The 21,467-nt window shown below is 43.7% G+C and overlaps 1 protein-coding gene and 1 pseudogene across 15 annotated transcripts; both read right to left on the reverse strand.

Moving 5' to 3' along the window:
* Positions 1–2,178: 2,178 nt before the first annotated feature.
* LOC140917871 (melanin-concentrating hormone receptor 1-like) lies at positions 2,179–3,945 on the reverse strand (annotated as a pseudogene).
* A 2,644-nt stretch (positions 3,946–6,589) lies between these two features.
* Positions 6,590–18,011, reverse strand: LDAF1 (lipid droplet assembly factor 1). Of its 15 annotated transcripts, none has more exons than XM_073362214.1 (7): positions 17,762–18,011; positions 15,753–15,826; positions 14,994–15,131; positions 14,029–14,109; positions 12,919–13,087; positions 11,679–11,817; positions 6,590–7,815 (listed from the first exon to the last, which is right to left on the reverse strand). In XM_073362214.1, exons 3-7 carry the CDS (start codon positions 15,063–15,065, stop codon positions 7,719–7,721), a joined length of 558 nt encoding a protein of 185 aa, XP_073218315.1. In that variant the 5' UTR covers positions 15,066–15,131; positions 15,753–15,826; positions 17,762–18,011; the 3' UTR covers positions 6,590–7,718. The 15 variants fall into 15 exon arrangements, with proteins under 15 accessions (XP_073218315.1, XP_073218308.1, XP_073218312.1 ...); XM_073362207.1 differs by having other exon boundaries at positions 14,994–15,134; XM_073362211.1 differs by having other exon boundaries at positions 17,562–18,011.
* Between the last annotated feature and the right edge of the window lie 3,456 nt (positions 18,012–21,467).

The following is a 21,467-nucleotide window of genomic DNA, read 5'->3' on the forward strand; positions in this document are numbered from 1 at the left end:
AGAGAAGGTGAAAGTAAATGAGAGAGTAAATGCTGAACATTCAACTGTGCAGACAAATGGAGGCATGTAAACCCAAGTATAGAGGAAAAGAATAGACTTCTGGGGCCAGATCACCCCTTCAAATCTGCTCAAGAGCCCTGATCAAAGCCTAGTGAAACCAATGGGAATCTTTCCACTGACATCAGTGGGTTTTAAAATGGACTCGGAGGGTATTCTCCAGATACTCCAGAGGGTATGCGTCCAGATCCCCCCCCTTTCCACGCAGAACTGTATGCGTGCGTGTGTGCGTGTATGCATACCAGGTGCTGTGGCTCACTTCTTTTGGGGACTCTCTATGGGTCTCATGTTCATGCAGGGTGGAGACAAATATCCTCTCCAGCCTCTTGGAGGCTCACTCTAAGAAGAGAATACTGCCTGAGGGTTTTAGTGTCTCATCTGTGGAGCTCCCTCTTGGGGCTTCCAGAAACAGCCACAGCCTTGGAGAGTTCCTGGTGGCGTACCTCCGTTGAGCAGTTACATGGCGCATTCATTCAACATACAGGTGGCTAAATGAACAGCTCACAGAAGCTTAAGGACAGACAGATTAGAGTAAGAGGTTGGGGAACTCAGAGTTACACAGAACATATAAAATAACAGGCAATGCACTTTTTTTCAATTAGCACATAGTTACTTGAATACCATGGTCTAGGGCACTGTTTAGGAACCTGGATAGAACACAATATAGACAAATAGGAAATGGTAGTTGTTCGTTTTAAAATAAAGAGCTATGGAACACGACAGAACTTTACAGTTCTTCATAAAACATGATGATAAATTCTGATTTAGTGTCTGTTTCTGTGAAATAAATTATTTTGCCTTGTACTGCGTTTATGGACCCACCACTATATTTTTTTAAAAAAGCAAAGACCTTTTAAACTATGAAAAGCTGTCTTCTGATGATAAATGACAGGAATAATGAGCGTTATGGAAACTTTGCTGTTACTACTGTCTTTCCCATTCACTCATCTTTCTATGGATATAGACACTCATTACCACTTTAATAATAAAAATGGCCAATATTAAAACAAAACTACTGATTTTGGGTGCCCAACTTGAGGTGCCTAAGAGGCCTGATCTGAAAGGAACCCAATTTTCAGAAACCTCTTAAAAAGGTGTCTCACATTGGGCACCCCAAAAACAGTCACTCAAAATAATGCTTAAAAGTCCTTGGCCTAATGCTTTGGAAACCTATGTCCATCAAAGGATTGCTCTCCACTGCTGGAGAAATTTTATGGTGATAGGAATGTGGACATGATGTGCTGCCAGTGTCAGCAAACACTTCTGTCTAATGAAGTGCATAGAGTCCAGTCGTTATTTTCCGCTGTGCAATGGTTTGATGACCTGGTGGCAGCTAATCATTCAAGTCATGTTGGTGGGTGTACTATAATAATACAGTTCAGAACAGTTATTCTTTGGCTATTTTCAATCCATGATTTAATTTTAAATGCATTTGAAATTATTCTTCTGGCTCTGGAACAGCTGATGTTGCTGGCAGAAAGCTGGCTTTGATCACTAGGAAATGAGTACAATATTGGCTATGCGTTAATGATCACATGCAGATGGAACGATGTAAATAGAGAAGTGAAAATGCTATTGTTGAATTGCTTTAAAATGTATTAGATTCCTGATCTGTCCCCAGGGAGAGAAGGATCAGAGCTGGTCTTAAGTCATCATTCTTCACACACTTAAAGCAAGAAAACAAGTTGAAACGCACGCCAGGTGTGATCCAATGGCAGTGCCTCTCAGCCAAGCCATGACTCATTGCTTGTATGGAATTTAACACCAACACTAAAATGTTTGGTGCCTGGGCCCTTCCAGTGAGAATATATGAAGAGTGCAAAAGTCTTTCACTTGCCAGGGGGGAAAGTAATTCACGTCTAGCCAGGAAGAATTTAGAGGACACACATGAACTGGCTCAGCGTCAGACAGAACCCAGCCCAAATGTTGACGCTGCAGAAATCTTGTTTCCAGCCACAAGAGATCAGCTGGGCAGAGGAACCACTCCCACCACAAGACAGCCATTGGTACTCAGCCAAACAACTGTGTGTGCATTTGTGGAGGAATGTCTATAGTTAATACATGAGACCACCAGGGGCTTTTCTGGGCTGTGTGGGAATCTCCCACCTGCTGCCGATCTCTTTACCTGCCAGAGACAGACACCAGGTGCAGCAGTGGCTGTCCTGACTCATTTGGGTCCCCCTGTGCGCTGTTGCCCCCATTCTGGGAAGCCTCTTCCCCTGCAGCAGCCGGCCTGACGGAAACCACCAGCCTCCTGCGAAAGGTCTGCCCTAGCAGGATGTAGATGAAGGGGTTGAGGCAGCTACTGGCATAGCCCATGCTGATGGCCACGTTGGCCACGTTGTAGGCATAGTAGAAGGGCAGGGTGGGGTGGCGCATGGCTAGCTGCACGAGCTGTAGCACATGGTAAGGCGCCCAGCAGATGAAGAAGGCCAGGCAGATGGCAATGGCCACACGTGTCACTTTCTTGGTGCAGGTGCTGGTGCACCTCTGGCCAGTGAGTGCCTCTGAGGACCTGGCCATCCTGAGCAAGATCCTCCTGTAGGCCACAGTGATGAGGGTAAAGGGGATGGCGAAGACGAGGAAGAACTGATAGAGCGTATACCAGTAGATGTCATTCTGCGGGTCTGGCAGCCGAATCCCACAGCCCAGCAGCCCCCCATCCAGAGGGATGAGCCGGGCATACATCCACACGGGGGTGATGGTGAGGAAAGAGAGGGCCCAGAGCATGCAGATCACCAGGATGGCCACAAGTGGCTTCCTGAAGCGAGTGGAGGTGAAAGGGTACACTCAGGCCAGGTAGCGGTCAATGGACATGGCAGTGAGGATATAGGTGCTAGTGAATTGGCTGTTGGCATCCAGAGCAGTGATAATGGTGCACATGGTTTCCCCAAAGTACCAGGCTCCGTTGCCCAGCAGCTGGTGAATGAGGAAGGGCATGCCCAGGAGGAAGAGCAGATCCACCATGGAGAGGCTGATGATGAAGATATCTGGGACACTGCTCCTGGGGCTGGATTTCTTAAAGACTGTGCAGATCACCAGGCTGTTACCAATGATGCCTAGGAAGAAGATGATGCTAAACAGGGTAGGCATGATGAAGTCAGCATAGCTTACAGTGCTGGGCTCACCTGCAGAGACAGAGCATAGGCAGAGAAACATCAGGGCATGTGTACCGTGAGCAGAGGGTGCAGGGGAAGTTAGGGGCTTTACAGACTGGACATCCTGGTTTCTAATAAAACAATGATAATATGCTTATAGCAATATAACAATAATGTATTTTCCACACATACATAAGGTGGCGAGTGTGTTAATATAATACACATGCCTCTACACATATGTACAAATCTATTTACACTCACACATAGACAGACAGAGGTGTATGTGTATCTGCATGTATGTGTACAGTGATATATACTATATACAGCAAACTTAGTTATACATATATCTGCACTTATGTGTAAACACACACTCATACATATAGCTACACATGAATATGCACATCTAGGTTTCTTTGGATACAGCATACGTTTGTGTATATGCACACATCTATCACCTTGTGTACAATATATGCACATGTGTGTATCTCTTTATGTAGGAGTCTGTGTATATGCACACACACCAGATGCATGCATATATAAATGTGTGTGTATATAATACACATACTCCTTAGTTATATAGTAGACTCATAATAGCCCCAGTCCCATCACTTTTAGCTTTGAGAAAAGTGATCAGCAATTATCCCTGTATATAAGGCCTCCTGACAGCATGCACAAATATATATTTTCACCTACTCATTTACTTACCAGGCAAGGAAAAGTTTTGCACAGCCTTGGTGATGTTAGCAGTGCAGCCATTCAAGCTCTCTGTAGGATTTGTTTTAATATCCATCCCTCAGCAGTAATTGGATCTGATCAATAGTTTGAAGATGTTGCGGTGCTGACGTTTAATGTGGCCAGTTCCTGGGAGATCCTGTGATGATGCTCAAACCTGCTACTCTGAGAACCAGCAGAGGCTGCTGTCTCTGTTAAAAAGCTGCTGTTGTAAAGCTCTGACTCTCTTGCTTCTACACCAATGCCAGGTGAAACTGACACCAAAATGTAAGAGGAAAGTGCCTATCAGCAGGCTGTCAGCTGAGTGCCTATTAACACACTGGGAGGGAGAACAGAGAAGCAGAGCTCATTTATGTAGTGCAGAAGGCAGCGACTGGGATCCATTGGTGGACTGAGAAATAAACCTATGTTCTATAAAAAGACACTGGGACTTGCGCTAAGTAAATCGAAATACATTACACACATGCACAAACACATGCATTCAACATATAGGGCAGCTGTGGCTTTCATGACTCATATAAGCAAGTCAATAATACTATCTGCCTGAAAAGAGTTAATCTGAAGAGCCAACATTTAAATTTCAGTTGTATATGCTAGGGTTTGGGCTAATTTCCATTTGCTTTTAACTCAAACAATATGAGCTATTAGTGGCTGAAAATATAAGGGCTGGATGGGTAAATATATTGGGAGCTATAATATTTTCTGATAAACCTGCTGAGTTGCAGTGCAATGAAGGACCTCTTCTTTCTCTCTCCCCCTTCCCCAATATTTTTCCCATTTTACTCCAGTGGACCATTGAAGCATCTGTGGAATGTGGAAGCAAGGACTGCTTATGGTCAACACAGGCAGGCGCTGCTTGGAGAGGAGGGGAACTAATCAGGAGATTTCTTTTCAAGGTTTGTGTGAAACTGTTGAAGTTTTATAGCATTTACATGTAATAAATACAATATTGGAAAAACTAAATGAGGTGGGACCTAGGCTTTCATTTAAATTACTGTCTTGCTTCTCCCACAACTTAAATTACAACATAGTCTTAGCAGCCAATGCACTCATGAACTGTAGACTCATTGATATTAGTCACTTTGGAAGATGAGATTACATACTAGGAATAGGTTTCAGAGTAACAGCCGTGTTAGTCTGTATTCGCAAAAAGAAAAGGAGTACTTGTGGCACCTTAGAGACTAACCAATTTATTTGAGCATGAGCTTTTGTGAGCTACAGCTCACTTCATCAGACGCATCTGATGAAGTGAGCTGTAGCTCACGAAAACTCATGCTCAAATAAATTGGTTAGTCTCTAAGGTGCCACAAGTACTCCTTTTCTTTATACTAGGAATAATAGTTCTAGTGAGAGTGGATAGTAGGCAGTAATGCAAGGAAAGGTAGGATGATAATCAGATTGATGTGATTTCAAGTCCCATTTCTTGCTAACCACAAGGATTCCTAGTACTTAGCAATAATTTCTATCCTGGTGGTTCATCGACAAGTGACCATTTTAAGGTCTAACAGCACAGTGAAAAATTCACTTCATTTACCAGATAGGGCAGGATGCTTTCAGCATCACAACCCTTTGGGTCACACTGCCCCTTAGAAGTCTCTTTAATTTGCAAACTGCATTCTCAACTGGTTCATTGCAGTTCTGGTCCATTCTGGTACCTGCACAGGGAAATAAGGTTGGTTGAAAGGAAAAGTATAAGTGTTGACTCCCAATCATTCCAAATTTTAACTTGCTTCCTTTCTTGGGGCATACTTTTATACTCGTTTCAGAAAATAGGACTTAACCATGTCCTCTCTTGCTTTGGAGATAAGGGGGAAATTGTTATGCACAAGTTTGTGCTATTAGCATCAATGGCAGCAAGGAAAATGTATGAAGAAACAGACTTCACTTAAAAATTGGAGTCACTGTAATTGCAATTACATTAGTTTCTTCACATACCAGTGCAAAGCAATTACTGCTTATCAATATTTTCATTACAATGCTCTTGTCTTACCTTGGGTCTGCAATTCCTCCAGGTGCAAAGGGAAGTGTTTGTCTTTATTGTTTTATTGCAGCAATTGAAAGCCAGCACACTTGTAGATATAGCAGCTGCTGCTGAAAGCTTCACTAAAGAATGCACTTTCCTTTTGGAAGCTGGCAGGTAAGACTACTCGCAGAGATGGCAGAAGCGTACGTAATAAAAACTTGCTGATGGGCTGTACTGACTGCAGCTGTGATGTGAATTCTTCTTGGTCAGCCCTGAACGTGAATAAAAGTGCAGCATTCTGCAGCAAAGTTACAATGTTGTTCCATACAAATCCTTAGCTGATGTAAAATTTGAGACAGGAGTAAATTTGGGTCTACACTAAGGGGCATATTTGTTTTGAGAGATAATTTGAAATATACCTTCAGTTTAGAGACAGTGTACCAGTTCATGCAACGTTGCAACATTATACCAGCTGAGGACCAAGAATGCTGCTGCCCATTTAAAGACAAGGAGGGCTGAATATCCCCAAATAATGCCAAACTGGCCACAGTTTGTGGCTGTCAAATTTATTGAGGAATAACTCACAAGGTGACGTGTTTGGGTTAATACAAAATGAAGCAAGAGCTTGTAAAAACTGAAATCTAATTCTAAGTAATGTTCATTACGGTTTAAGTTTTGAAAACTTGTTTTTGTTACTTTAGCAAGGATAAACAGGGTAACAGCAAAAAGACAACCCAGATAAACAAACAGCACTTTATTAAACTAAGTATCTTTGAGATACACAAGGTTACTATTTAAGTAAAGATGTTTAGTATTTGCCCTCCCCCAGAAAAAGTTCACAGAATTTACATAGTCAAAGAGTGAAAATTGGTAAGCAAAACAGACTTGCAAAAACACTCGAACACTAAGCCCCTAATCCGCACCTCTTGTCGGATGGAAGGAGAATGAGGAAGGTATCCCTTCTGAATAACTTATCAAAACATGTAAGAGTTTAGACCAGTGGTCCCCAAGCTTTTTTGCTCCCTCTTTTCCCTCCCCCCATCTGATCCGCAAACCACACTCACCCATCCTGGGAGCTGCGGTCAGGAGCTGGAGCTGGGGCTGGGCACCATGGTCACGAGTGAAGCCAGTGCTGCAGCTGGGGACGTGGTCAGGGCCAAGAGCAGAACTTGGTGGCACTCCCTCTCTGCCCCCCATGGGGGCTGGCCCTGGCCCTGTTGTGCTCCCCAGAACGTTCCTCCCCATACTCTTAGGGGGTCCGACCCATAGTTTGGGAACCACTGGTTTAGGCTATTAAATATTATACATAGTAAAACTTCCTTTACCTTGCTTTTCCAACAACAGATATATTTAACATGGTGCAGGCGTAGTTCTTTACCACACAGATATTTTGATAACCACTGTTAAGGTTTAAAAATATTTTTCCAGTATTCAAACATGTGTTACCTTGTGTTGCTGTGCTTTCCCATTTCCCAAGTGCAAAAACATCCAACTGCTGCAGTCAGGTTGTTCCCCTTTGATTAAATTCTAACACCAACAGTTATAATCTCAAAACACACTTCCTCCTTGCACAAAACTGCCCCAATTTTATTCCGAATTATTGCTTTTATAGCAACAGGACTGGACGCTGTAGTGTGTTTGGAAGATTTCTCACCATGCCCTGTACACTTAGCATGACAGTGAATTGACTACAGGTTAAGATACTGTTACTATGCATTTTACAGCAACAACCAAAGAGGCATATTGAGTCTCAATTTCCATAAACAACGCACAAAGCTTGAGTATTTGACAGGAAAACAAAAAATTATAATTCAGAACAGTACAAGTAAGTGCATATCAAGGAAGACAGGAAGCTGGGAAAGTCCTGTTCATTCGCTCTTTGTGTTCTTGTTAGAAGGGTCCAAGACAGGAGGACTACTTTGTAGCAAACTGTTTCCATTAGCTTCTTGCTTCTTTACCAGGCTGCTGTATAATGAGAAGAATGGTCAAATTTACTGGGTTTTGCTTCCACAGGAGATTGTTGAGATCTTACCCAACACAAAGAAAGTTGAGCAATATGGGGGTTGACAAACCTATTACCTAGCATTTCTAGAGCAACTATTATTGAATTATCTGGGTGCTCTCCCAGCAATTATCTCATAGGATCCAGGGATCCATGTATGGGTATCGGCTTGATGCATGTCGTTCACTTACCCTCAAAGATCTGCAATGAATATGATGAAATTTTTTTAGCTTTGGCTGTATAATGTGGAACAACCCTCATGTGGACAAAGGAGGGGAAATTTTTTGGAGCATCAGGTGATATAAAAGACCTAGCAGAACGATTCCACTGAAGCCATGCTGCCGGAGAACAGGAGTGGCAACAAGCTTTGGAGCCAGCGCAAAGACAGGACTTCTGCCTGATAATCCTATGTTTTGGCATTCCCTTAGGAGTCACAGGTGGTTCTGTTTGTCCTCCGATATCGAAGGGACACTGCCCTCCAGATGCCAAATCTGAGGAAAATCCTCTGATGGAACCCTCAGTTTTATTCCCTACAGGTCTGCCTTCTGCTGGATGGGGGATTTGGACCCTAGAAAGTAGTACTACATGGATAGAGCTAGTCCCCAATAGTAATAGAAGCAGGCTATAGGTGGCACTCCGGCTTAATCCTCTTTAGCTCCTCTTACAAGACAGAATGCACATGTAACACTGTGACTTAGGCCCTCATTTACAATACAAATACATTCTAGTCTGCTGGACCATTTATAATACAGTTGTCCCTGACCCAGTTAAAACATGCTTCCAATCTGTAATATAGACAGGACCTTAACTGTGTTTTGCAGAGCGGACAAGGCTTTAGCTCAGTTATGGAACACAGTCAAGGTCCTGTCTGCACTACAAAATGGAACAGTATTGTAACCAGGTATCCTGACTTAGTTGCATTTGTAGAGGAGCCCCAAGAAAACACCATCCCAGCCACTATGGATGTAGAAGCCCTCTATACTAACATTCCACACAAAGATGGACTACAAGCCGTCAGGAACAGTATACCCGATAATGTCACGGCAAACCTGGTGGCTGAACTTTGTGACTTTGTCCTCACCCATAACTATTTCACATTTGGGGACAATGTATACCTTCAAATCAGTGGCACTGCTATGGGTACCCGCATGGCCCCACAGAATGCCAACATTTTTATGGCTGACTTAGAACAACGCTTCCTCAGCTCTCGTCCCCTAATGCCCCTACTCTACTTGCGCTACATTGATGACATCTTCATCATCTGGACCCATGGAAAAGAAGCCCTTGAGGAATTCCACCATGATTTCAACAATTTCCATCCCACCATCAACCTCAGCCTGGACCAGTCCACACAAGAGATCCACTTCCTGGACACTACGGTGCTAATAAGCGATGGTCACATAAACACCACCCTATACCGGAAACCTACTGACCGCTATACTTACCTACATGCCTCCAGCTTTCATTCAGACCACACCACACGATCCATTGTCTACAGCCAAGCTCTACAATACAATCGCATTTGCTCCAACTCCTCAGACAGAGACAAACACCTACAAGATCTCTATCAAGCGTTCTTACAACTACAATACCCACCTGCTGAAGTGAAGAAACAGATTGACAGAGCCAGAAGAGTACCCAGAAGTTACCTACTACAGGACAGGCCCAACAAAGAAAATAACAGAACGGCACTAGCCATCACCTTCAGCCCCCAACTAAAACCTCTCCAACACATCATCAAGGATCTACAACCTATCCTGAAGGACGACCCATCACTCTCACAGATCTTGGGAGACAGGCCAGTCCTTGCTTACAGAAAGCTCCCCAACCTGAAGCAAATACTCACCAGCAACCACACACCACACAACAAAAACACTAACCCAGGAACCTATCCTTGCAACAAAGCCTGTTGCCAACTATGCCCACATATCAATTCAGGGGACACCATCATAGGGCGTAATCACACCAGCCACACTATCAGAGGCTCATTCACCTGCACATCTACCAATGTGATATATGCCACCATGTGCCAGCAATGCCCCTCTGCCATGTACATTGGCCAATCTGGACAGTCTCTACGTAAAAGAATAAATGGACACAAATCAGATGTCAAGAATTATAACATTCAAAAACCAGTCAGAGAACACTTCAATCTCTCTGGTCACTCGATTACAGACCTAAAAGTGGCAATTCTTCATCAAAAAAACTTCAAAAACAGACTCCGAGAGACTGCTGAATTGGAATTAATTTGCAAACTGGACACCATTAACTTAGACTTGAATAAAGACTGGGAGTGCATGTGTCATTACACAAAGTAAAACTACTTCCCCATGTTTATTTCCCCCCTACTGTTCCTCACATGTTCTTGTCAACTGCTGGAAATGGCCCACCTTGATTATCACTACAAAAGGGTTTTTTTCCTCTCCTGCTGGTAATAGCTCACCTTACCTGATCCCTCTCATTACAGTGTGTATGGTAACACCCATTGTTTCATGTTCTCTGTGTATATAAAATCTCCCCACTATATTTTCCACTGCATGCATCTGATGAAGTAAGCTGTAGCTCACGAAAGCTTATGCTCAAATAAATCTGTTAGTCTCTAAGGTGCCATAAGTACTCCTTTTCTTTTTGCCAAGACTTTTTGCATCTTAGCCCTGGTCTACACTACAGAATTACTTTGGTATAACTACGTCGCTCAGGGATGTGAATAATCCACACCCGAGCGACATAGTTATATCAATCTAAGAGCTGGTGTAAACAGCGCTATGTCAGCGGGAGAGTTTCTCCCAATTAACTAAGATGATGGGAAAAGCTCTCTCCCGTTGTCTTAGAGCGTCTTCATTAAAGTGCTACAGTGATACAGCTGTGCTGATACAGCGTTTTGAAATTTTGACCTGCCCTTACAGAAAGGTGATTGTGTAATTAAAAAGAACACTGTCATGTCAAATCTGACCAAAGCTAAGTTACAGGTTTCATAAAACAGGCTTTTACAAAACCTAACACTAACAGAAATATTTCCACAATTTTTTAAAAGGCTTTCTTGTTTTGCTTTTAAAATAGATATTTATTTGAAACGGTTGCCTCAAAAGCACTGCATAATTGTGGTAATGCAGAAGAACCAGAAAGCAAAATTGACTAGAAAATGGCTATAAAAGTAAAAGTATTCTATTTTCTTCTTCCAAGTCGAGAAGTGAACACACACTGTGCATAGGTAAGAGGAAATTAAATTGTTAAAGTTCTTTCAATTTAGTAAACTAAAGAATTACTAACTGTTACATAATGATCAAGAATACCACAGGAATCAAATGACTGAAACCCAAACCATGGCTAAAGTTCTACAAGAGCCTCGTTTAGTAATAGGGAAAAGATGAAAAGCATGAACTGAACAGTCAGGATTTTTAAAAGCTTTCCCAGATCAGGTGTTTCTTTACAGGGGCTTAATCCTTTCTATTTGGTACGTTCAAGCCTTTAATATTTAAAGCAGCTACATAACCCTGTTTATTTGTTGCTGTGTTTTAAAAGCTGAATAATTTTATCTGTTTGATATGAGGTTACATTAATACATGCAATTATACAAAGCAATTTTGATAACTATTTCTTCCTCCTCTTCCGTAAGTAGAAAATAGAGCCAGAGGTCCCTATATTAATTCTACTAAAATATAAATGTATATTATTGGCTAGACAGATATCTGCTGCATATTAATGGTCAGAGTAACATGCTATACTGACCAAGAACAATGAGTTTATTATCCTAAGTTAATCACAAGGTAACCAATGATGAGCCACAGCTTGACATTACAGAACAGATCAATATGTTAATACTTACTTTGGAGTATGCCAGTAGTTGATTAGCGTTGAAAGAGCTATGTAGCAAATACTCAGTACTCCAGAAACTGCCAATGAAAGGACGCCCAGGCCACACAGCACACAAAGAAGGGCTATGCCACCTACTGATATTACAACACCTAGTAAGAGAGAATTAGTTTATTTACACAAATACATATACAAGTATACACACTAGATCCAGGAGATCTACTGCCACCCCAAATTCAAACTATCAGTGAAAATGATGTAGCACAACAACTAGCTGATTTGTTCACAGTGTAGTAGTTGAAGGCCCGATAGTCCCCATCCACAGGAAATCCTGAGGGCTACAGGGGAGGAAATCTCTATGAGGTTCTCCTTGCAGAGTTTTCCCCTGATAATTCTCATGGGGTGGTGCTTACTTCCCTGTGGAGTAGCCTGTGGGGCCAGCCCCCAAATTTCATTCATCTTCTAGGCTCCATGCAGATCCCAAAGGATTGGGGGGAAGGAGGGGGCTAGGATCTTCTGCACAGAAGCTCTGTGCCACCCCAGCAGCTCTGGCCACAATTTAGCTGTGGAAAATAACTCCACTGGGGCAGCACTGTCATGATCTCCCTTAATTGCTGTCTTTTTACAGGGGGTTCCCCCACCATGGAAAGATAATACATCATCTTTCTGCTCTGAGCTCCATAGGGCTGATTAGCAAACAATATACATCCTGCCCCAAGTCAGACCCTGGTCTGTCCCTTCTCTTCCAAGTGGATCCCCTGGCTCACAGAGAGCTTTCCATGGGGAATCCTTGGAGAGGAATAATCAGGCCCAAAGTTTATTTGGTGGTGGACAGTAGAACTGGAAGTATCCTTGAGAAAAGTAGTTTTAATACATGACATTTGTTACAGTCCAGAAGGAAAAACAAAACTATTTGCTCTTCTAAATGTGCTCTTGCTAAATCTCTTTGAAGGCCAGAGATTAAAGTTATCCATGGCAAGGATAAATGGATTAAACAGTGTACAGTGTTGGGATTATCTGCACCCAAGACAGGAAAATCCTTTCTCCCTTTTTAATTAGAATACTATTCTGGTATTAAAAGACTGTTGCTGTTTCTGAAAGTAGAGACATGCACAAAAAGATCATTACGATTTGCTCGCACCAAGAACTTCTGCAGATGAGAGATAAGAGAAATGAAAATCCTTGAAGTAAATAACTTTGTCCTAAAAGTTACTGATCTTTGTAGTAAGGAAATAAATAGATAAAGAAAATACCTTCAAGGACGACAACCCCCATACAGGCGACTATGGTTGTTGAAATCACAAATATCAGAAAGACTGCAACAGGAATAGCAGATACTGCAATAAACACCAACAGTGACAGGGCAACAAAAGGATGATCATCTAAGTACTGGCCAACTCGAGAGTTCATAAAAGAAACAACCTGTAAATGATTGAAAGAAAAAAGGCAGAATTAGATCAAATTTTAATTTTTTTAAAGTCTGTATTACCCGAGAAAGGGGTCAAAACCATTTTAGTGACATTATGGGTACAAACATTTCATAAGTATGTAAGTCGATGAATTAATTTCAGAGGCAGTGGCCATCCTGTTTCAAAAGTATGAGCATCTGTCTGTTTAGGTACTTCTAGGGCACTCATCAACATAGTGTCTGAATGCTTCAAAAATTCTACAGTGAACACATCAAAGGAAAGTTTCTTCAACACATGTTGAAACAAAGGTAGAGATCACAATGGATTTAGCAAGGCAGATCATGTATTTTAGTATCTAAAAACTTGACAGTGAAGTGAAAACAACTAAGAAAGATCAGTAGGAGGTGAAGATTCCTCAGCGATAGCTTAAAATAATTTACAAGGAATATCCTGTTAATTGTGATACTGATAAACTTCAAACACATGCATACTAAAATAAGTATCAAAAGCCAAAATGGTAAACGAAACATGCAGGTCCATGGTATAACACAACCGATTTCAGTGGAGTTTTACCAGCTACAATTTTGATCCAATGATTTATGTTTGTTTAAAAATCTGAAAATCTTCAAATCCTTCCTCACCTATAAACTGGCAATCTTCCCCTCCTCTATATGTGAGGACACTACAAGCTCATCTACATTGGAAAGTTGTACTGCTTTAATTATATCAGTCTAGTTAAAAAAATATAATCCTCTTAGTGTGGATGCAGTTATATCGGTATAAAGGTGCTTTATACTAGTATGGCTTTTCCCATATAGGAGATGGAATAACTATATCACATAAGTCACTTTTATATTGGTGTAACTGTGTCCACTCTAGGTTTTTTTACTAGTATAACTATACTGATTAAAAAAAAAAAAACCCTAGTGAAAACAGTTATACCAGTAAAGCTACCTCTTTCATGGCTGAAGATGTGGGAGGAGAGAACTCCCTGTAGCCAGACGGCACGAAAGGAAGACAACAGCCCTGCTGTATCTGGAAAAGATATGCACTAAGTGTTTTTAAAGCCCTGACTGTGCCCAGAAAGGTTACTGTCATTTGAAGCTCGCATAATTACCCCCTTCAAATAATTAAACCTTATAAAGATATACTGATTTTTTTTTAGCAGATTTCTGTTTTACTCCTCCAACACTGAAAAATCAACGGGAAAAAAAATACTATGTTGGTGGATCACAGTAAAATAGAGCTGCTGCCCAAAATTGACCAGGGCCCAATCCTGCTTTCCTGGAAGCCAATAAAAGTTTTGCCACTGATTTCCAAAGGCCCAGAATTAGTCCCTCTCTCTGTTAAGTCATGGGGCAATGCATATACAATAGCTGTGAGGAGTCTACGCAAAAATTAAATCTAAAATTAATGCTTACACAAAAATGGTCCATGTGTTTCCTACCACACACACAGCAGCTGGGAGAAGATCAATTTCTTTAGGTAGAACATCAATTTCTTTATGCTGTGTTTTGGTGTGAACGCACCAGATAGGTAATGACATAGTACTAAGAATAAGAAAATCTGGGTTCCAGATCACTTAATCTATGCTCCAGTTTCCTTGTCTGTAAAATGTGGATAATACTTGCCACCTACTTTACTGAGCGGTTGTGAATTTTACTATTTGTGAGGCATTCAGATGCTACAGTAATGAGTACCACAGAAATGCCTCTAATTTTTTGTAAGTGTCTTGTTCCTTTTGAGTCCTCTTATTAAAAGAAGGAACTCATTTTCTCTCTGGAATTCAATATTAGTTTTATAATTAAATGTCATTATCATACAACCATAAAATAAAATTGGGCATGATCCAACAATGATGAAAGGAGAAGTATTCTATGAACATGCTCTGTAAAATTATAAAATAATCCGAAACCCACATTGGAGTTGGTGTGGATGGTTTGCATCATGAAGTGCCACTGTTTCTGTAGTTCTTGCATTTCTTTTGACATTTTGGTGCCTTCAGTGTTGATCTTGAATCCTCTTCTGGAGAATTAATGCTTTTTTAGCCATCCACCCTACTTAAAAGTTAAGATAAAATTACGAACAGGCTTGGGCATGGTTATGTGGAAATTTTTCTTGTTTGAAACAGAAATATTTAGTTTATTATAGATTTTAATGTTACATGTAAAACATATAAAATGTAATATAGTAATCTAAATTCCTGACAACTCTCCTGAGACATCCCCAAGTCCAGAAAGATTATTTCTCATTGTTCAAGTATCACGAATATAAAATGTCTCTGACCTTAATTTATATCATAAATCCTGTACTTAACAGTAATAATGTACCCAAATACCAGTAGGAACTCAGTTCTATCTATTTAAGCATTATACCACATTCATTTCTGCCTGAACAACTAATAATTTCTGAAGGTTACATTAATGAGGATATATGCACCTGTATATGGCCTCATATCTACAGCTAAAATCAAACACCATTCAACATTACAAATTAATGTATAGAGCAGAGGGAAGCTGCTTTCAAACAGTTTGAACATACATTATAAGCTCCTGAAATTTAAAGGGACAGCATCAACTTAAAATTGCATATCTGAAAGTTTATCCTATTATTCCTGAAAGGAACACTATAATTGAAAGATTAGAAAACATTTTACCTTTAGTTTTCTGAAAGTTTACCTTGAAATTTTACATCACTTTGTCTATAATCAATTTCACCACACAGTACTCAGTTTCCTCTTGTTTGTATAAGCCTTTCACACAGCAAGACGGGGGAAAAAAATTGAAGTGGAAGATGTAAATCTTGGCAGAGGGATAGTACATGAAACTACTTTTAATCTTTGAACTGACTAGATTTCAAATTGACTATATCTCCTTGCATGTTCACTTTTTTTAAAATTACACAATTAGCGCTGTTCCACGTGAGGTTTCAAATGTGTTTTACCAGTAGATTAAATTTAAAATATAGTCAGTGTCTTCCAAAATCACGTTTCCTTTGAAATTTAAAAGCAAAGTACGATATTATTTTTTAGAGTAACAGCCGTGTTAGTCTGTATTCGCAAAAAGAAAAGGAATACTTGTGGCACCTTAGAGACTAACCAATTTATTTGAGCATAAGCTTTTGTGAGCTATAGCTCACTTCATCGGATGCATAGTATCTTTTTGCGAATATTATTTTTACTGACAAACCATGAGTTCAAAAAAAAATCAGGGCTGATGCAATCACAATGGGAAGTTATAAAATTAAGTATTCAATAATTTGAAGAAGTGTGGATCTAAATTCTATTATCCTAGTTGTTAATGTTAAGAGGGGAAACCTACCAGGTACTATTACAAAAACTGCCTACGAGCCCTGACAAAAATTCTTATTAAGTATTGTCTGAGAGTCTCCAGAGACTTATTCTATCTAGAATGAAACTAATGCTCTGTAGTTTGAAAAATATATAGTAGTGATGAGAGGCTCCAAGATGCATGTACTGATATGATCTGTAGGAGGAGATTTCTCTCTGCCTATGTCAGCATTCAAATTAAGCCATGTCTACACTACAGTGACTATAGCTGCATAGCTATGGTGCCCTGACTAAGGCTATGTCTACACTACACAGCTTTTAGCGACATGGCTGTGTCATTTCAGCTGCGCCGCTAAAAGGGTTTGTCGGCAGGAGAGAGAGCTCTTCTGCCAACAAAAAACTTCCAACCCCAATGCACAGCGTTTGCTTTGCTGGCAGGAGCAAGCGCAGTTCACACTGGTGCTTGTCGTCGGCAAAACTTTTGTCTTTCAGGGTGTGTGGTTTTTTTACACCTCTGAAAGACAAACGTTTCGTGGTTCAGTTGCCAGTGTAGACAAAGCCTAACACCGTAGCACAGACATGGGTTTTTCTGTCGCTGCAGAAAACATCACCAGAAAACAGAAAACACCACCATAGGTGCTGGAACTAAGGATTCTGACTTGAAGTGGTTTCCATCATATACAGGGATTACAGTGTGGTTCAACAGCTCTCAGCACCCCTGAACTCCACCTCCTTGAGTAACAGAGCTAGGTCTAGGGAAAGCATCCTTTGATTGACCTAGCTGTGTATATACACAGTGAGGGTTTGGTCGGCAAGTCCGCACCGAGGCTTTGATTGGCATTGCTGTGGCACTGGGCTGTGGATTTTTCACCCCCCTAAATGCTTTGGCTGTACTGACCTAAATTTTAAGTGTAGCTCAAGCTTAATGGGCAGCGTGGGCTGGTTCCTCGGGGGATCACACACACTGCTGGGGCTGGGGGTCCAGGAGAAGAGACTGGAACAGACAGAGGCAGGAGGCCCCGTTGGGGACGGAGCTCTCTTGCAGAGCGGCGGGCGTGAGGAGAAAGGCTCTGGGGGCAAAACCGTCCTAGACACCCCCTCCCCGCGCTCTGGCACGCCGAGGAGGGGCGCCAGGGAGCGGGAGTTCCCCGGAGCAGCAGCTGGGCTGGGCCCCGAGAAGGGCGGGGAGAGGACTCACGGTGGGACAAGCCTCTTCCTGGGGACCAGGCGGGCTGGCCTCTCCCGGCGGCTCGGCGGGCACTGGGGGGGCGGGAATCCCCACCCCTGCCGCCGCCGCCCGATGCCAGGGGCCGGGCGGCTTCCCGCCTCCGGGCGAGGAGGCTTCTCGCGAAGTCCCCGGCGGGCGGCGCGCGGCCCAGGCGGCGCCGATCCCCCTACCTCAGAGGCCGGCTCCCCATTCCAGCCGCGGCAGCCGCCTCCGCGCCCCCTCCGGCCTCCGCCCGGCTCGGCCTGGCAGGCGGATGCTGCGTCTGGGACAGCCGGGCCTGCAGGCAGCTGACGGGCGAGGCGAGGCGGGGCTGCGGCTGCTGCTGCTTACAACTGCCACTTCCCCCGGCTGGGTTGGGAGGCGCCGCTGCTGTGATGTGCAGCAGGCCGCTCCCAAAGCAGATGCCTCCTGCCTACGTGTGAAAGCTAAAATAAGGACGTGGGGGGCGGGGCGGCACAGGAGCTGAGGAGACACTGTCGGTGCTGGTCTAGCAGGCCCATCACATACAAGGCACTTCCATGGGCCCGGCATGTTCACATACAACATGGCACGGTTGCACCCGCACATGTGGCAGTGGTGTGTCTCCAGAGAACATTGCCTGCCCCTGCCATAGTATGGGGGTGGGGGGTGCACACTGCTGGCAGGATCAGAGGGAGTGGAGCGGGGGAAGGCCAATCGGATACACAAAATGCAAACGTCTTGCTCAGCCCATGCCAGTGCCTTGTGTGGAAACATAGCAAGCCCATGACAATGTCATGTATGGAGCACACAAGTGCCATGCATGACAAGTCCTTTCCAGTGTTACCTATAGAGACGCCCCAGTGCCACACGTGTTGGCACACCAGTGCCACATATGTGAACATGCAAGGCTCATGCAAATGCCTTGTGTGTGTGTGTGCGCATGTTAGATCAGTACTGACTGTGTCCTGTCCCTCCAAATGTCACTATTTTTAGCTTTCACATGTTGACAGGAGGCATGTGCCTTTATGAAGATTTTTAACTCATGACAGCAGCTCTGATCTCCCCAGTCAATCAAAAGTGTCCTTGTTATTTTACTTTGTCTAAACTACTGCATTTGTAAAATGCCCACCTCATCCTATCCAGCCAAATTATGTTTTGGCTCTTGGCACACTGCAAAATGTAAGTTTCATTTGGAAATCTGTGCAGATGGCATAATAGGCTGGCGCAACTTAGCCGAGGCAGCAAGTGGGGAGGAGGGCAAGCTGTAGTTAGTAAGCTTGCAGGAGATGAGATTTGGTTTGCAGAGAAGTGGTGTTGCCGGCACAGAGTGCCCGAGGCAAGCAACAGCTGGGTTCGTTGCCTGGTGTGCGTCGCGCCAATGACCACAACGGGGTGGAGAAGCAGAGAGATTTATTTGGAGCTCCAAATAGGGCGCAGGGAGACTGAGCTGTCTCAAATCCTGCCCCAGTGCAGCAGATTCCAGTATACGTTTTATACCTTTTCCTACTTCACTACACAAGCTTATGCAACCAATTACCTGTTGCCCCATACAATACCGTAGCCAATCAGCTAAAGCAGCCAGTTGTGTTTTTCCTCAGTAGCATTGCCTGAGCCTTGCCTTATTTGGTCCTGTTTGTTACCAGTTTTTGCTAAACATTTCTGCCTTATCTATCTGTTTCCCAGGCCGAAGCTGGCCTTGGCTGGTGAGCCGTGTGCAAACCTGTCTGTTTGTGTGCTAGCTTCCTCAGTGTTATGCAGGATCACAGAGGGTTCAAGAAGCAAAGGGGCCTTGGTTTATCCTGGCCTAGAGCAGGAGGGCTTCATCAACACTCGTGGTCTTCCACCCTCCTGAGTTACCTAGTAGTGCCCAGTGTCCCCAACAACTCCCTCCTTTGAGAATACTCAACAAGCTTGCAACTGAGTCTTCTCATATTTCCTGGACAATAAGTGATTCAGCGTTGAGGAGTTAGAATCCTCAACAAGAGGATATAATGGGGTTTCTGTGGAGCGGGAGGCACATATCTTGTATATGAGTGCTTTACAACAGGCAAGCAAGAGGAGAATGATAATACACAACACGGCACCTGTGACCAGGAGACGAACAATGCCTCCCCCCAGGTCGGGCAGACATCCCCAGAGTGAGGCAAAGATAGTGGGCTTTCTTTCCTGGGCTTTCCACTGGTTAAGGGCCTGTTCGGCTGACAGGATGTGCTTGTTAATATCCTATGAATTTTCTGGGACATACGTACAGCATTCATCCCCAATCAGGGCACACACCCTGCCCTGTGCAGCCAAAAGGTAATCTAGGGCTTGGTGGTTTTGCAGGGACAACAACCGGAGTTGATAAAGTTCCGTGTTGAGGCTCCTCTCTATGGCCAAGGTATCACTGGCGAACTTGGTGAGGAATACAGAGAGCTGGCGATAGAGCTTGGCCAATCTACCCACCCCGTATGCTGGGAGAAGGATCAAACTGAATCTATCTTCCTCACTAATGGGTTCGGGGGTGGCATACAGGGACCACTGATGCCAGGGAAGGAGTAGACACCACCTTCAGGCGAGAGTAATGGATCCAGTTTTTGTGTCCCTTGACCTTTGCCGCCGTGTGGGAAACCAGCAGGACGGTGTGGGGTCCCTTCCACTTCTCTTGGAGAGGCTCGTCCTTCCAGGTATGAACAAGCACGGAGTCACCTGGCTGCAAGGAGTGGACAGGGGTATCCAATGGAAGAGGCTGGAAGTCTTTGGTATACCTGCGGAGAGAAGAGAGAACAGCAGACAGAGAGCACATGTACTGAGACAAAAAAAACACACCCCATTTCCCACTCCCCTGCCAGAACCGGTGTCCCATTCATAGGCCATGCCCTTCCAAACATAATTTCAAAGGGACTGAGCCCTAATCTACCCTTTGGGAGAGCGTGGACATGGAGTAGGACAAGGGGTAGAGCATTGGGCCATCGCAGGAGGCTTCTTGGCACACTTTGGTGTAGCTGCTGCAGTACTGGCCGGATCAGGCCCTTTGGTAGGAGGATCTTCCCTTCCGGAGAATGAAGCCATCCCTCTTTTTCCTGAAGACCGAGTTTGTCAGCTAGTTTCCTCTCTTCCCCAGAGTACTGAGGGGTTAAAAGCTCCCCCACTGATGGGATGAGGGTATGCATGTGGGCATCCTCAGCACGACAGCATAACCCGCCCTCCTTTGCCCCTCCATGACAATGCTGCTACCATCAGTGTACTATTCATAATCTGCATTTGGGAGCGGCTGATCCTTTAAGTCCTGGCAGCTGGAGTATTGGGCATCTATGATCTCTAAACAGTTGTGTTCCTGTTCCTCTGTTTCTGGCAAGAGGGTGGCTGGGTTAAGGGAGGGGCAAGACTGCAGGGTGACCTAGGGGTTCTATAACAGCTTAGCCTGATACCGAGCAATCTGAGCCTGGGTGAGCCAGAGCCCACCCTTGGTGTCTAGCAGGGCTCGGACCATATGGGGAGTTTAGATTTGCATAACCCCTCCCAGCGTTAGCTTCCTCAAGCACTAGGGCAGTAGCTGCGACCGCCCGTAAACATGCCGGCCAACCCTTTGCAACCTGATCCAGTTGCTTAGAAAAATAAGCCACGGGATGTTTCCAGGTCCCTAACAATTGGGCTAGCACTCCCAGGGCCACCCCTTTTCGTTAGAGATCCGGCAGACCCAGGGCTGGAGCTTCCATCAGCTTCCTTTTTAGGATTTTAAATGCCCTGTCGGCTTCTGGGGACCAGTGAAAGGGGTCGTGATCCATTCCCTTGACACAGTCATATAACGGTTTAGCCCATAGTCCAAACTCTGGGATCCAGATCTTGCAAAAGCCTGCCATACCCAGAAAAGCTCTGAGCCGTTTACGAGTGCTTGGGGTAGGGACTTGACAGATAGCTTCCTTTCTTTCGCTT

Source organism: Lepidochelys kempii, chromosome 10, assembly GCF_965140265.1.
Source record: "Lepidochelys kempii isolate rLepKem1 chromosome 10, rLepKem1.hap2, whole genome shotgun sequence".
Classification (NCBI taxonomy): Eukaryota; Metazoa; Chordata; order Testudines; family Cheloniidae; genus Lepidochelys; species Lepidochelys kempii.